Source organism: Chaetodon auriga, chromosome 4 (assembly GCF_051107435.1).
Source record: "Chaetodon auriga isolate fChaAug3 chromosome 4, fChaAug3.hap1, whole genome shotgun sequence".
NCBI lineage: Eukaryota > Metazoa > Chordata > Actinopteri > Chaetodontiformes > Chaetodontidae > Chaetodon > Chaetodon auriga.
In genome coordinates, this window is record NC_135077.1 from 9260993 (window position 1) to 9277353 (window position 16361).

The 16361-nt window shown below is 45.1% G+C and overlaps 1 protein-coding gene across 1 annotated transcript; it reads left to right on the forward strand.

Moving 5' to 3' along the window:
- Positions 1 to 801: 801 nt before the first annotated feature.
- Positions 802 to 16333, forward strand: polq (polymerase (DNA directed), theta). The gene is made up of 35 exons (XM_076727841.1): positions 802 to 1065; positions 1168 to 1276; positions 1368 to 1819; positions 1906 to 2147; positions 2521 to 2697; positions 2777 to 2907; positions 3004 to 3160; positions 3242 to 3353; positions 3445 to 3646; positions 3753 to 3894; positions 3976 to 4122; positions 4210 to 4422; positions 4596 to 4738; positions 5234 to 5423; positions 5566 to 5708; positions 5840 to 6033; positions 6571 to 6695; positions 7181 to 7424; positions 7801 to 9382; positions 9465 to 11031; positions 11240 to 11380; positions 11460 to 11662; positions 12258 to 12465; positions 12554 to 12747; positions 12848 to 12976; positions 13059 to 13233; positions 13357 to 13480; positions 13614 to 13702; positions 13795 to 13877; positions 13968 to 14069; positions 14163 to 14274; positions 14524 to 14648; positions 14754 to 14889; positions 15004 to 15110; positions 15739 to 16333. Exons 1-35 carry the CDS (start codon positions 995 to 997, stop codon positions 15850 to 15852), a joined length of 8385 nt encoding a protein of 2794 aa, XP_076583956.1. The 5' UTR covers positions 802 to 994; the 3' UTR covers positions 15853 to 16333.
- The last annotated feature ends 28 nt before the right edge of the window (positions 16334 to 16361 follow it).

Consider the following 16361-nt stretch of genomic DNA (forward strand, 5'->3'; position numbering starts at 1 on the left):
TCTTTGTCTTCTTCTTCTTCTTCTTCTTCTTCTTACATTTTACCACACACAGTTGAAAATATGCGGTATATTTCTGATAAATGGAATACTGACCGTTCAGAAACATTTTTTCAACAATTACGTATAATATATAAAATCATAACAATATATAATAATGCATAAAACATTTACTTGCTTTATTCATGCACTACCATAGACAGTTCATGTACTTCTTCTTTTTTTTTTTTTTTTTAAATCCATACTGCTGACAGTTCACTGTATTTAACCACACATTTTACTATGGACAGTTTCAAAACTGTAGCATATTTGTCCTTTTCATATTTTACAACTGACTTATGAGCTTATTGTCAGTTTTTCATAGACAATTTAGCCAGTAAGTAAGTAAGTAAAGCTGTATTTATTTAGCACTTCTTAAAACACACATTTATAAAGTGCTTCACGCATACGAAAATGACAAACTATGTATATATATTACAGTATATATCACAGCACAATGTGGCGGTCCATAAAAACCGTTGCTTAATAAACGTAAATTTTGTTCATCCAGTTGAGCGCACACACACACACACAGAGCATTAAGACAATAGCTTAGGCCTACAACCATAAACAATTAGTGAATAAATATTTTGTTCCATACATTTAATAAAGGGCTTCTATTTAATGTTATCAATATCGGTATTACGTTTAGTAAAAGCAGTATTAGTAGTACCTCGGAACGTTTGTATTCGACTACTTGTTCCGTCGAACTGTTTTTGTGGAGCACCGGGGCGCCGCTCCGGCGGACTTTTTGATTTTGCTCAGCGTTGTTCAACAGAGAGAACATGTTTACGCTTAGCAACCAAAATAAAGAGTTGTAGGGGACGCTTGTTTTCGCTTCCTGTGACACACGTCGCTAAGCATCGTTTCTAAACTCGTGTCAAGACTTAAACTGATGTCATGTTAGTTCACATCCGCCTGCTCACGCGTTTATCAAAAGCAGTCCAACGTCTTCAGGATGAGCACCTCGGGTCCTCCCCTGAAAAGGAAAAGCTACATGGGGCGGCATCAGATCAAGAAGAAAAAAGGGTAAGTTTAAGTCACGGTTTCACTTAATTAATATGGTTGCCTGATCACATCCCCCCTGTTACCTAGAGACACCTGACAGTGTTTGCATTTTTCTGAGCACAGCTTTCCAGCTCCTGATGAGCCATCAGACGGAGACAGACCATTGCAGAAAACCCATCATCTGTCAGGCAAAATAAGCAGATCAGAGGGCAGAAGCGGTGGCAGCCTCATGGTGAGTGGGACAGGTTGAAAGAGAGCTTTTCTTTGTCACCTCTTTCACATCTACATAGATCACACATGGCATGTATTAATCTCCATCATAGGGCGGAGGAGCAGTGTTTCCACTGGGAGAATCCACATTAGCTCTTGATGAAGAGATACTGCAGGTGCTGGAGGCTGTGGACTCTGTGAAGCCTGCAGCTAACAGTGCTTGTCCAACAGAAGCACACAGAGATGCTCAGGAGGAGCCAGCATCGTCAGCTGTCTTTGCTCCTTCACGGGCTCTCGCCCCAGTTGCAGACAATAAGAGGGAGAGTGATGGAGCACGTCATCCCACGAGCACCCAGGAGAGAGTGTTTGGGCGTAGTGGTGATTGTAAGAGACCAGGGTGGAGAGCTGACTGCAAAGACCTTGCTCAGAGGCTTCTCTTCAGTGAGGACTTGGAGGAAGTGGAGCGTGCTCATATGGGTGCAGAGAACATCCAGCCACCCCCAGCTTCCACCTGCATCAATGGACCGTCCTGCCAAGACAGTCAGCAAGGAGACAGCACCACCAAGTGAGATTTAATGTGGTTTTCTTTTGTTTCACTTATCCGCATTTGTACTTGTGCGTAAACAAATCTGACTCTGTGTGTTTCAGTAGACAGAAACTTGGACCAAGAGGAAGGAGTTCTCCTCATATAAAAGACAAAAGTGGGCCAAACATGAATGCTGACCCACCTCTGGATGTATCCAGAGACTACATCTTGTTCAGCCCCTCTCGCCTCTCAGCGGCCATGAAGAAGGCCAAACTCCACCAGTCGTTACAGAATCAGTCCACCTCTGTACTCACGGTCCCCAGTGGCTTAGACCTCAGCACTCTGAGTGGCACTTTACCTCAGCCAGGTGAAGACATTTATAATTTCTTTAACTGTGTTATTGATGCTTTGACAGTTCGCAGGGCATGAATGAGCTGCTGGGCCCTGTTTAACCCCCCCCTTACCACCAGCTCTCTCATCATCAGTAAGGTATGGATGCAGAAATGCTAAAACTAAATGAAGGTCTTAGAATTAGATTTGATACAAGGACCCTCTTAAGGACAGGGGGTTCAAGATCAGACCCACCTTAAGCTCTTATCGTGTCAATTCATATTGTGCTTTGACGGTGTTTCCAAACAAAATTTTGACTTTGTTGTGCTCAAAACACCCGAAAGCCTCCATTCACCAGCTTGATTTAATGCCATGTGTAAAGGGAATACTTTATCTGTGCTATACTTTAGGCATTGCCTTGTGCGCTCCCACGGGGCAAGCTGAAAAGCTGCTGTTATCTAGTTGGGGATTACCAAAACCCGTCCTGGAGCGCTACCAGAAACACGGAGTGACTCACATGTTCGAATGGCAGGCTCAGTGCCTCACTGTTGGACAGGTGCTGCAGGGAGGTAACCTGGTGTACTCTGGTAAGAAACTCTTTATCAAGTGATTGAAGGGGTGAGTTACTGTTCGGCCGTTTTCAGCTTTCTATTCTGTCTTTGTCAGCCCCCACAAGTGCTGGAAAAACTCTGGTGTCAGAGCTGCTGATGTTGAAGCGCGTGTTGGAGACTAAAAGAAAAGCTCTCTTCATTCTGCCCTTTGTCTCTGTGGCCAAAGAGAAGATGCACTACCTTCAGGTGAGGGAGAGATGAACAGAAAAATACCTGCATGTTGTTATGGGCACTGTGCTGTTTGTGTGTATACAGTATCTCCATCTATCTGTGGCCTTGCAGAGTGTGTTTGAAGAGGCAGGAGTTCGTGTGGAGGGATATATGGGCAGCACCTCGGCTACTGGAGGGTTCACAGCGCTGGACGTGGCTGTTTGCACCATAGAAAAAGCCAATTCTCTCATCAACAGACTCATTGAAGAGGACAGTATGGGTTTACTAGGTAAGATACCAGTAATCATTGTGCATTTTCTTGAGTATAAAACATAGCGTTTGAAAGCTTGTGTTATTTTTGTACTAATAGGCATGGTGGTGGTGGACGAGTTACATATGGTTGGAGATTCTGGAAGAGGATACCTACTAGAACTGCTCTTAACCAAAATCCGCTACATTGCACAGAAGCAGAACACCACAGGGTTTGTGTCCATTTGTGTTTTTATCTACATTTGTCTTTGTGTAACAGCTGCAGTGTTGCACACGTCTTAATCTGTTCAACTCATTCTGCAGGTCTCTCTCTGAGGGTGTACAGATCGTAGGTATGAGCGCCACCTTGCCTAACCTCTCTCTCCTGGCGAGCTGGTTAGGGGCAGAGCTTTATCAGACAGACTACAGACCTGTACCCTTGCAGGAGCATCTCAAGGTGGGCTGCAACATCTATGACAAGAGCCTCTCCGTGGTCCGGCAGTTCACCCCTGTGCTCCACGTTAAGGTAACCAAGTGTAGTTCCGATATTATCCTTTGTGTTACCATGAGGGATGCCCACACTGTCAAGACCAGTAGTATAATCATTTGTGTGATTTTGCACTTTCATAAAGGGTGATGATGACCACATAGTGAGCCTGTGCTATGAAACTGTGAGCGAGGGTCACTCGGTGTTGCTGTTCTGCCCCTCAAAGAACTGGTGTGAGAAACTGGCAGACAGCATCGCCAGAGAGTTCTACAACGTCAGACATGCTGGTACTTGGAATTTAAGTGTCATCTCAAAATCATTTACTTTTTGCGCACACCGCATTCGTAGCTCACGCCTCATCCTTTCAGATGGTCGGGGCGAAGCAGAGCCTCAGCCAGTGAGTCTGGATCAGGACGGATTAGTGGATGTTGTGGCCCAGTTGAGACGAACTCCAGCCGGTTTGGACCCCATCCTGCAGCGTACTGTGCAGTGGGGGGTTGCCTTCCACCACGCGGGTGAACACACTCACGAGAGCTTTGTAACCTCAACAAATGGCAGTCCGTTTTTTGAGTGTATGAATAAGAACAAGTTTGTCTCTGTAGGTTTGACGTTTGATGAGCGCGATGTGTTGGAGGGAGCTTTTCGTCAGGGCATGGTCAGAGTCCTGGCTGCCACCTCGACGCTCTCCTCAGGGGTTAACCTGCCAGCTCGCAGGGTCATCATTCGAACTCCCACCTTCAATGGACACTTGTTGGACCCGCTCACGTACAAACAGATGGCTGGACGAGCAGGGCGAAAAGGGGTCGACACAACAGGTACAAATCAAAGAAAAGAAGGCTGGATTATGGCTTGTTCATTCTTACTCAGAGAGAGAGAAAACAAAACATGATCCTCTGCAGTAATAATGAAGCACATGTCAGTTGAGACGTGAATTTAAAAAAAAACACGTCTCTTTTGGTCTGACATTATTTTGATCATCCTCTTTCAGGTGAAAGTGTGCTGGTGTGTAAAGAGGCAGAGCGTCAGAAAGGCATTAGTCTCCTCAAAGGTGCTCTTCAGCCAATCAGCAGCTGCCTAGTGAGAAGAGAGGGAGAGGGTGTCACCACCAGCATGCTGCGAGCCATCCTGGAGGTATGGATGTATCTCAATGAACTTGGCACCCATGGAAAAGATTTGTAGGCCGATCACAGATCATGATTATGTCCTTAAAGAATAGTTCTATGGGGGCCATTGATGTATGATCAGACTACGCTGTGTTCCAAATTATTATGTTCACTGTTGAGTGCCAGGCTGCACTGGGTGGTCCAGATGGATGGAGTAATGTTTTGGGCTGGAATATTGGAAGTGAGATGGTGAGTCCCTTTAGCGTTGAGTTCTTTTCAGATGATTAAAAAAAAAAAAGCTGTTTTCATCAGCAGCAGTTTTACTTGAGGTAACATCCACTTTATAATAGAATTGTTGGGGTTATAAAACATCCTCAATCATATTGACTATTTAGGAAGAACAAATAAAAATGGCATCTGCGTAATAATTCAGAACACAGTGTAGTCAATCTCATGCTAAATGTCTGCCCCATGAACGCTAGAATTGTTTTCTGTCCCTAATCTGAACCATCCCAACTCGCAGATCATCGTTGGAGGTGTAGCCAGCACTCCACAGGATGTGGGGTTATATGCATCGTGCTCACTTCTGGCTGCCAGCATGAAATGTGACGGCAGAAAAGAGTCAAATGATGAGACTAACAAAGGAGCGATTGAGGCCTGTGTTGAATGGCTGATGGACAATGAATTTATCAGTATCCAGAAGGAAGGACAAGGTACTTGTGCTGTCTTTTTCATGTTCAGTGAGCGTTCTTCAGCTCTTGACATATGATGAAAGTAGACTTTTTGTCTTTTTGTCTCAGATTTACCACTAAAATAACTAACTGTACATCCTCTGATCTGTCTTTGTGTATACAGAGGAGCGATACCGTCCAACTCAACTTGGTGCTGCCACCCTTTCCTCCTCCCTCTCCCCCCCAGAGGCTCTGGGAATATTTGCCGATCTCCAGAGGGCCATGAAGGGTTTTGTCCTGGAAAATGACTTGCACATTCTGTATCTGGTACGCATTAACATGTCTTGTTTTCTTTTCTGTGCTTAATAAGTTTCCATCGCTCCCAATCATCCCTGAACACTTACCAATATATTTGTATTGGTAACTAAATCTTAACTCTATGTCCAAATTCCCCTCAGATCACCCCGTTGTACGCAGAGTGGACCACCATAGATTGGTATCAGTTCTTCTGTCTGTGGGAACAGCTCTCGTCTTCGATGAAGAGAGTGGCAGAGCTGGTTGGCATCCAGGAAGGTTTTCTCGCACGATCTGTCAGCGGCAAACTTGTTGCCAAGACAGACAAGCAGCGTAGACAGATGGCTATTCACAAACGGTAATGCATTTATGTTACTTAGACAAAATATGTGTGTATTGTAGTACTGGCTAATAGCCTCCTCATGTTGTTTTCTGTTGTTGAAAAGTCACTGACCATTCAGGAATTTACAAACCTAATTTGATTCTAAATTATAGTCACAGTTACACAATTACACGATCAATTATGGAAGCCCATTTCTGCCAATGTGATGGAAAAAAGATCCTTTAAATCATTAGAATGAGAAACTTTCTCAGAATAGTGACGTAGTATGGGCTCCATTAGGTCAGTCGGGTACCTTTGTGAAGCTTATAATGTTCGGTTTTGGATGAATGTATTATTTTATCCTGATGTTTGTGCTATTGTGTTTGCTTTCTTAATGCTCAATACACATTGATTATCAACATTGTGGCCCTTGAATAAAAGGTGACCTAGAAGAGAGACCCTATAGCAAATCAGTCTATTCCCTGAGAGTCAAACAACAAATAAAGTTTTAGAAGTGTTTTGATCACATTGAACTTTAATCCTTTACATTCCCCCTTTGTTATCGCTCCACAGGTTTTTCACCACCCTTGTGCTACAGGATCTGGTGAGCGAGGTGCCTTTGGGAACAGTGGTGTCCAAATTCAACTGCAATCGTGGGCAGTTACAGTCTCTCCAGCAGTCTGCGTCTACATATGCAGGCATGTGACGTGTTGCGCTGTAGAATATACCGACTTGTATTCAACACAAGATTTACTTTAAAAAGGGGGGGGGGGGGTAACAAGTATAGTAACTTGAGGCAAGAAGCAGCAGCACTTTAGATTGACGGATAAACAACGTAGACTTCATTCCATTAGCTGATGTTTCAGCACCAACATGCTTCCTCCAGAGCCACATATCCATCATTCTCGAGTGCTAATGCGTCCTGCATCATGTTACTGTGAGAGGGTTTATGAGGTCATAGTGTAATTCAGACACGGTGGGTGTGTTTTTAAATGTGGCTCAGAACCATTTTTGTCTGGGTGTGAGTATATAGCATACCATGCTATACTGTACCATATTATGCTGCAAACACAAAGAAACTCAAAGAAAACCAAAAGCAAAAAGCAACACGTGAATAATTCAGTAATTCAAGATCATATTTTCACTTGTGCAGCTGACAAAAAACACTCTGCCATTCCTTCAGGTATGGTGACAGTGTTCTGCAAGCGTCTGGGCTGGCACAACATGGAGCTGCTGCTGTCCCAGTACCAGACCAGGCTGAGCTTTGGAGTCCAGAGGGAGCTGGTGGACCTTGTCCGGGTCTCCCTCCTGAATGCAACACGAGCCAGAACTCTGTACGCACAAGGCTTCTGTACTGTTGCTGAACTAGCCAGAGCTACTGTAGCTGATGTGGAGAAAGCCTTGAGGAATGCCGTCCCATTTAAGAGGTAGGTGTGTGTGTGTCTGTGTGTGTGTGTTTGTGTGTGTATTCCATTAAGATATGAATGCATACTGGGTAAACAAGGATATGAATTGCTTTACAGAATGCACAGGCTTTTTCATTATTAAGGGCCAGCATCTGAGAAAAAACATATAAAATAGCAAATAGTTTGTCTCCACCGTGCAGGCGTTACTCTTAACACTACTGCTACAAACACACACCAAAATCAAGGAGATAGAAGCAGGTGAATTCCTGTAAACCTCTCTAAAAGCATAAGCGTGCATATAGTATGTGTGGCTGTATGCATCAGCACACCAGGCTATAATCTCCCTGAAACATGACCCCACATGCAAAGGCAATGTCATTCTGTTTGTCTTCCCCAGCTCTAAGCGTGCAGTGGATGAGAGCGAGGTGGAAGCAGCTGAGAGGCGAAGCCTCCGCTGCGTCTGGGTCACTGGTGGTCGAGCTCTGACAGAACAGGAAGCCGCTGTTGAGATTGTGACTGAGGCAAGGCTCCTCCTTCAGGGAGACCTGGCCCAGTTAGGGGTTCAGTGGGACCCGGCTACACTTCCCTCTGGGGCTCTTGCTGTGAACAGCTCTGATGAACATCACAGCGGGGAGTCAGACACCTCATCTGCCTCCTATCTCAGCTCTCGGGAAGCACGAGTGGACAACATTAAAGATCTCCCAGAGGGAGACAAGGTCAAGAAACGTGAGAACAGACATATTGAAGAGCATGGGAAAGAAAATAAGGAAGAAAACAAATGTGAGAAAAGGATAAAAATGGAGAGAGCAGAAGAAGAAGCCAGGAGAGAGCAAGGGAAGTCCAATGCTGACAACAACAGAGTGAACAGAAAATTGGAGGAACACAGAGAGGAAGACAGGACGGAGCCAGAAATCAGACTCATGAGCAATGAAGTGCAAGTGAAAAGAAGCAAACAAACAAAAAAAGATGAGACAAATAAAAAAATATTATTGACAAATGACACAGAAGATCCAGAAGAAAAAAGAAAAGGGCAAAAGCATGTAAGTTCACAGCAAGCAATGGAAGAGCCCAACAAAGCAGAGCCCAAAGAAGGAGAGACGAGTAAAGGGATCGTCTTAATCAGGCCGGACAGTCATCAAGCGAATCGTCCTGTTTCTGAAAGGAGCCTGACACAGGAATTGGCTGAGATTGTGTGCAGCCCGCTGCCTCAACCGATGCCATGTCCACAGCCTTCTCCTGCCATGATGCCTCCTCCTCGGTTTAGAGCTCCAATATCTCGAGTGGAGGGACAACACAGTGTACCTACAAGAACATCAATGGGAGATGGTACCACAGGGCTCACTGCCTCACCTGTGCAACCAGGTAGACTGATGCACTCGAGAGCCTTGAGCAAAGTGCTCCAGTCTATACAGACTGACAAAAGCCTACAAGGTAATGTAGAGACTTCACAGACGTCACACTCAAAACCCACAGGCCTCTCTTCAGCGCCTTCAGGCCAGGTGCCCAAAACTGTTCCAGCCCCTGGCCCTGTGCAAGAAAACCCTCCTGGTGTTTCTGCAGATGTCCAAGACTCTCTCCCATCTGTCTCCCCTGCCTCTGTTCCCTTATTCTCTCCTGAAGCCAAGCGAAGACGGATAGATGGCAGTGAGGTAGATAAGTTCTCATCTCCCGAGCTATACGCGGGAGATGAGAGAGATGAAGAAGTCGAGGGAGCTGTTCAAAGAGGAGAAGAGAGTTTTGGTGACAGCTTTGAACTGGACACTCAGACAGAAAGAATCATTGTTCAGAAGACATGCCAAGACAGAGATGGGAATGATAGAGGTTTGAATCGGTCGGTAGAAACAGAAAAGATAAGAGAGCTGGATAAGGACACAAAAGAAGGAAGTAACAGGCTTGAAGCCCTTGACAATTCATGTCCCAGATTCAATATCTCTCTCACAGATAGCCAGATGGAGCAGATTCTTAACACCAGTCACCAGGTGAGAGACCAGAAGCATCCATTATTCACTGATTGTAAATGTAATTCAAATATCTTATTCAGCTATGATGTTGTTTTTACAGATCTCTCCTCGTCCAGGTGGTGATAATGTAGCTGAAGATAAAGATGAAGGTGGCGATGAGGATGAGGCCCTCGGTGCTGGTCAAGCTGCCTCTGAGAGTGCCAACAGAAGCAGTAGCTTCCTGTTCGACAGCCTGTATGACAGCTCTTTGCTAGCTGGGCTGAGTCCACACCAGCTCCTTGACCAGTTGGATGAAGAGGAATCTGCTGGCCAGGACATTGGAGACCAGTGTCCTATTCTGTCAACCCAGGAGCGAAGACGCAGCGAGCTTCTCGCCAATCAGGAGGCGGGACGGCAGGAGGCGATCCAATGGGGCGAGTCCTCCTTCAACCTGTCAGAGTGGGGCGACTCACTGCTCGTGGGTGAACACTTTCTGGAGAGGCAGAGCTTGCTCAAACACAAAGAGAAAACTCAGAAAGAGCAAGGAGCAAGTCACCATGAAGCTCAGCAACCCAACACAGATCTGACTGAGGAGCAGCTGCCAGCACCACAACCTAAACCCAAACAGACACTGCCACAGCCCACCGCCGCAGCTACTACCACAACTCAAAATGAGTACGACAAGGATAAAACCACTAATTATCATGCCAATACACAGAGAATTAAACAGCATAATAATGCACAAAGTAACAGTAAGCCAGGCAGAAGACAGGGAACGATGAATGAAGAGGGTGCACCTCAAAATGCACCTGGATGCACTTTTTATTGCAGCCCCGGTTTGCAAGAGATCTTTGACCGCTGGCCTAGTATGTCAGACCAGTCCTGGCAAAACACCACACCAGGCCACACAGCCAGTCATAGACTCATAAATGCTGCAGATACAGCAGCAGGTCCAGATCTCCCTCAGCCCTCAGTGCAGGTGGGCAGAAACAGGGGGAAGACGAATGTGCAGGTTACTGCAGCTGAGAGTGATTCTAGAGAGCAACAGCCTTCAAGACATGACAGTGAGGGTGCAACAGAGAGACCCGGCTCTGCTGGTGATCTTATTCCCCCGACTCAGGAAACACCACCTGTCACACCCAGAGTAAAACTGACCACCTCATCTGTCCAATCACCTCTCACCGCTCACCCACTTAACCAGTCAACTCCCTCAGCGCGCCTGCCACGAAAAACAGCAATCACAAAATGTCCTAAATCTCACCCAGGAGGCGGTGATCATCCATCAGAAGCTGTGCCTGAGACTAAACAGCCCAATTCTACATCTGATCGCAGCCACAAACAACAGCTGGGACAGAAGCCAAAGACTCTGCCTGTTCCTCTAGAAACAAAACCCCTGCTCCACACCGACCAAAATCTCAGCCCATCCTCCATCCGGCCGGGGATTCCCTCTGATGAAGAGTCACCCGTGACTGACGAAGGCTTCACTCTTCAGCTGTCCCAGGATGCATCGCTCTGTTCCAGCAACTCAGGGACCTTCTCCATCGTAGACGTGGCAAGCGACAGGCACCTCTTTGACACTTTCATCAAGGAATGGAAAACAAAGGAGCGGTACTCTCTGGCTTTGGCCTGTGAAAAGAGGGAGCACAGACCGCAGCCTGAGGGGGAAACAGGAGGGAAACAGAAGAGAGGTAAGTGATGAACAGAAGTGATATTAACTTGCAGTAAAATGTGATGTTCATTGTTGCCAAGCATTAACCCAAAGATTGATAACAACTGACAAGTGTTTGCTGCAGAGAAATCTGGTTTTAATCCAAAAACACTGTCAGGAACCATTTTACTGCAGAATGAGTGCTGCTGTATGCAGTCTCCTCATCCCTGCACCTGTTTTCTGTGCAGGATCAGCAGCCCATCAGAAGCTCCACAAGGTCGACGGTTTTCCAGTAAGAGACAGTGATGGACTGGTGTTGATTGGACTGTCTGTCTGCTGGGGAGCAAGAGATGCATACTACATGTCTCTGCAGCAAGAGCAGAGCAAAGGTAAAGACGCACGCATGCATGAACATATGCAAAAGCTTCGAAAGTGTTTCCTTAGTTCAGTGTGTCTGTTGCCCCTCAGGTTTGAGCTCCAGTCTGGCCCCTCCTCCACTGGATGATGATTTGCCAGTGAGCGAGAGACTGACGCAGGTGAAGACCTGTCTGAGCCAGCCAGTGGCTGGTCATAGAGGAGGTGTGGTTGTCACATATGACATCATCCAGGTGTACAAGATGCTGGTCCAGAGCTGTGGCATCAGCTTGGAGGGAAACTGTGAGGATCCCAAGGTGAGGCAAATCATTTTCATACACATGGACAGTTTACAGGTGGAGACACACATCCTAGTAGTCATGATCAAGCTGTTACATTCAATTCAATTCAACTTTATTATCATTATACGAATACTCAGGTACATGGTATAATGAAAAGCTTACTATACACAGGTCTCTCAGTTGGTGTACAATATACATGACATACAATAGTGCAACATAATAGTGCAGGACAACAGTAAACAACTGTCGAATCATATTGTATAGTGAGGTAGTCTGGTGGCATGTATGAGGTAGCAAACACAACTGCAATGGATAATAAGTAATGAAATACAATAGTAAAACATCATACAGCAATGCAATGCAATACAATACAATGTATAATAATAGTAATAGATGGGGGTCCATTTCAAGCCCCTTGCTGGAAGACAGAAGTGTGTGCACCACTATTTGAATGGTGCTGTAATCACTTAAAAAATTAACACATAAGGGCTTTAAAAAAGAATATTTAATAGAAATTGGTAAAATATAGAAATATAGAATAGAACCTTATATAAAATGTCGAAAAGAAACTTCATAATGCAGCAACGTGCCTGTTGAATGTCTCCCATAGGTTGCATGCTGGCTGCTGGACCCTGGCAGTGAGGAGAGGACTCTACCCAACATGGTGACCGTCTACTGTCCTGAAGAACTACCTCTGCTGGATGGACTTGGGAACGTGCATGCACACTGTCCTCGTGTTAGGGCAGCGACCAAGAGTGTGCTGGTACACTCTGTCATGAACCATCTCACTGGCCTGCTACAGGAAGACGGCATGCTCGGTATAAACAGACACTCATACAATATTTCCACTGTTGTAAACATTAGTGGTTTTCCTGTTGTTGTAATGTTTTTGTATGCACTTGTCAGGCTTTTTCAGGAGCGTTGAGATGCCTTCCCAGGTGTGTTTGGCGCTGTTGGAATTGAATGGCGTGGGCTTCAGTGTTGAAGAGTGCGAAAGACAAAAACATGTGATGCAAGCCAAACTCACAGCTTTGGAATCTCAGGCTTACAACCTGGCTGGACACAACTTCTCCCTCACCAGCATCGACGACATAGCACAGGTCAGACAGGTTTTCTTCATCCCGGCCGGGTTTTTCAAACAAATTCCAAATTACTCCTACACAACAACTCACTCTCTCTCACATGCACCCTGGACTGTAGGTGCTGTTTTTAGAGCTCCACCTGCCTCCAAACGGTGACGCGGGCGAATTGAAAAGTAAGAAGACTCTTGGCTACACCAGGAGAGGCGGTGGCAGAGTTCGACTCGGAAAGCAGTTCAGCACCACCAAGGTGAAGCTACTTTGCGTTATACGAAATTCATGCCACTACTACGACCAGCTGTGTTTAAACTGAATTGTAATGACGTCGACAGGATGTTCTGGAGAAGCTTCGCCCCCTGCACCCGCTGCCAGGTGTGATTCTTGAGTGGAGGCGGATCACAAACGCCTTGACCAAAGTGGTGTTCCCCCTGCAGAGGGAGAAACAATACCACCCCACACTGACCATGGACAGAATATACCCTATTGCCCAGACGCACACAGCCACAGGTAAAACACGTGCACACAACAGATACACCAATCTTTTCTGCAATCCAGGATGATATTGTGCAAGACTATTTTATTTGAAGTAAATTTAGAACATGCAGTGACTCAGCTCATTCTGTTTGTCAGGTAGAGTGAGCTTCACTGAGCCCAACATACAGAATGTCCCCAAAGACTTTGAGATTCACATGCCCACAGTGGTTGGCGAGAGCCCACCTTCTCAAGACAGCTGCCGCATGACCAGCAGACCAGGGTAGGTCAACAACTCTTTGGGTCAAAGTTCAGGTCACCTGATCTATGATCATGTTGCTCTAAGTGTTAAACTTGGTAAAAGTCACTATGAATGACAGATTGAGACACTTTGTCCTCCTTCTGTTTTGATACAGAATGAAGAGACGTTCTGCGGTAGCTGGCAGTGCAGAACGAGGCCCGGCCTTCTCTGTCAGCATGAGACATGCCTTCGTCCCTTTTTCAGGTTATTATGATGATATTGCTGTTTCGCGTGTGTATTCACCTTTTATGTCTCAGGCTGTTCTATCAGCTGTGTCTTTCGGCACTGTACTGCAGGTGGGATGATACTGGCAGCTGATTATTCTCAGCTGGAGTTGAGAGTGTTGGCTCACCTCTCCAAGGATCAACGTCTTCTGCAGGTCAGTGATTTAGACACACAGCAAGAAAAGCACGATACAACACACCTCAATAAAAAGGTAAAGAAATAATGAAACCCTGCATGTCTGCAGGTGCTGAATGGAGGAGCAGACGTGTTTCGCTGCATCGCTGCCGAGTGGAAAAGCGTTGACCCAGAATCTGTGAACGACAGCCTCAGACAACAGGCAAAACAGGTAGAACCAGGCAAAGAGAAAGCGAGGATGGATGGTCATGCATGCATTCTCTTGGGTCGTCTCACCGGTGTGTGCACATGTTGGTCTTTGCAGATTTGCTATGGCATTATCTATGGTATGGGAGCCAAGTCTTTGGGGGAGCAAATGGGAGTGGAGGAGAATGACGCGGCCTGCTACATAGAGAGTTTCAAGGCCAGATACAAAGGTATACGTTGCTGTTTCTGTTCATCATACCATCCGACATACGCAATTGCTCAGAATATAATGTTTTGTAATGCTTTTATTTTTGTGTGCTGTTGACATCTTTGTAAAAGTTGTGATCGTGTACATACATGTACATTTTTAAGAGGGTTCTGGGAAGGCCAATTCAATTCATGCCTACATAAGATGAGTCCATTTAACTTATAAATCCCCACACAGAAACATTACACCCATGTCCTGTCTTGTGTTTCAGGGATCAATGCTTTTCTTAGAGAAACTGTGAAGAACTGCATAAAGAACGGCTACGTTCAGACTCTGATGGGCCGCAGGAGGTACCTACCAGGGATCACCAACAGCAAGACGCATGTCAAAGCACATGTAAGCAGGCTTGTCCATCAGAACATGCCAAAATTTCGATTTTGAAACTGTGCCCTGTAGAATGAATGTGACACTCCTGTGTTTCTGTCTTCCTCTCTCATTCAGGCAGAGCGTCAGGCAGTGAACACAACCGTTCAGGGATCAGCGGCAGACATCGTAAAACTTGCCACAGTGAACATCCAGAAACGACTACGGAAAACATATCCTGCTGCTCCGCTCTCTCACCAGCACACACGCTCAGGTAACTTCATCTTCTTCTCCCATTCTGTGTAAACATGCAGAGACAACCACTGCATCATTTCAAAGTCTATAAATGAATCGCGTCTGACGATGTCAAACGGTGTCCGTTACACAGCCGGCAGTCACCGCAGGCCTGGGACGTCTCAGCTCAGAGGGGCCTACTTTGTCCTGCAGCTGCATGATGAGCTCATCTATGAAACCACAGAGGAAGACCTTATACAGGTATGGAAATGATTACTTGGTTTGTCAGTTCATCAGTAGTGTTTGGTACATGTTTGTTTACAGAAAGCATGATGCTGAGTATGTGAGATCTTCACCTGAACGCCACTTGAGGTACGCAGAGGTTTGGATACCCCCAGTCAAATTTCTGTGCAAACAGTATAAAGTTAAAGATGACACATTTCTTTAATATTTCATTACTTTATTTCCATCTTGTACAGCTTTAAAATAACAAAAAATGGCCAGAAGCAAGCTTTTTTGCTGATGGTGTGATTTATGCTCCCAGAATTTGCTGCTATTTAATTGAATCCATTCTTGCCTCTACCAGTGAAATGTTCCCCGTGCCACTGGCTGCAACACAAACCCAAAGCATTATCGATCCACCCCCATACTTAACAGTTGAGAGAGACTTGTTTCCAAAATGCATCAGGCTTGTTTAGATGTTCCTTTGCAAACGTCTGAAGCTGAATTTTATGTTGAGGACACAGGAAAGGTTTTCTTCTGACAACTCTACCGTGAAGGTCATATTTGTGCAGGTGTTGCTGAATACAAGTTTGACCAGGAGTGCTAGTATATATATATTTCTATATACATTCTAATTTCTCTTTCTACCAATCCTCCTTCCTGCCAGGTTGCTCAGATAGTCAAGAGGGAGATGGAGTCAGCAGTAAAACTGTATGTAAAGCTTAAAGCCAAAGTCAAGGTGGGACCCAGCTGGGGCGACTTGCAGGACTTCGATATATAATGTGAATGTGTCTGTGAAGATTCTCATTCATCGAAGTCACGGCACTTCTAAGTGAAATGAAATAACATCTACTTATTGCTTAAGGTTCTGTAATGTATGTTAATACTATAATTTGTACTAAAACCAGTATTTTTTAAAATCACTACATTCACAATAATGAAATGTAAGATCTAGATGAACTATTAAATGTATTTATAATTCTATTTCCTTATGTACAGTGTTACAAATTATACATTTGTCATGAGGTTTTATGCGAGATGATATTCTGTTACAGTAATAACTCGAAAAGTTTTCTTTCTCTGTATTTAAAATCTGTGGCTGAGCCAAGGTGATGCTGACATCTTGTTTCATTCTGTTATATATGACAAGGAAAAGCAGCAAATGCTCCACATGAGAAGCAGGAACTGAAGAAAGTTTGACACTTTTGCACAATTTTTGCTAAAAACATTGACTGAAATGATGAATCGATTATCAGAATAGTTGCAGCAGATTATTTTTCTGTCAATCGA

Coding starts and splice junctions, on each gene's coding strand:
- polq (XM_076727841.1), top strand. CDS start 995: ATGAGCACCTCGGGTCCTCCCCTGAAAAGGAAAAGCTACATGGGGCGG. Junction 9,383..9,464: donor TTCTTAACACCAGTCACCAG/GTGAGAGACCAG, acceptor TTGTTTTTACAG/ATCTCTCCTCGTCCAGGTGG. Junction 13,703..13,794: donor TGCCTTCGTCCCTTTTTCAG/GTTATTATGATG, acceptor ACTGTACTGCAG/GTGGGATGATACTGGCAGCT.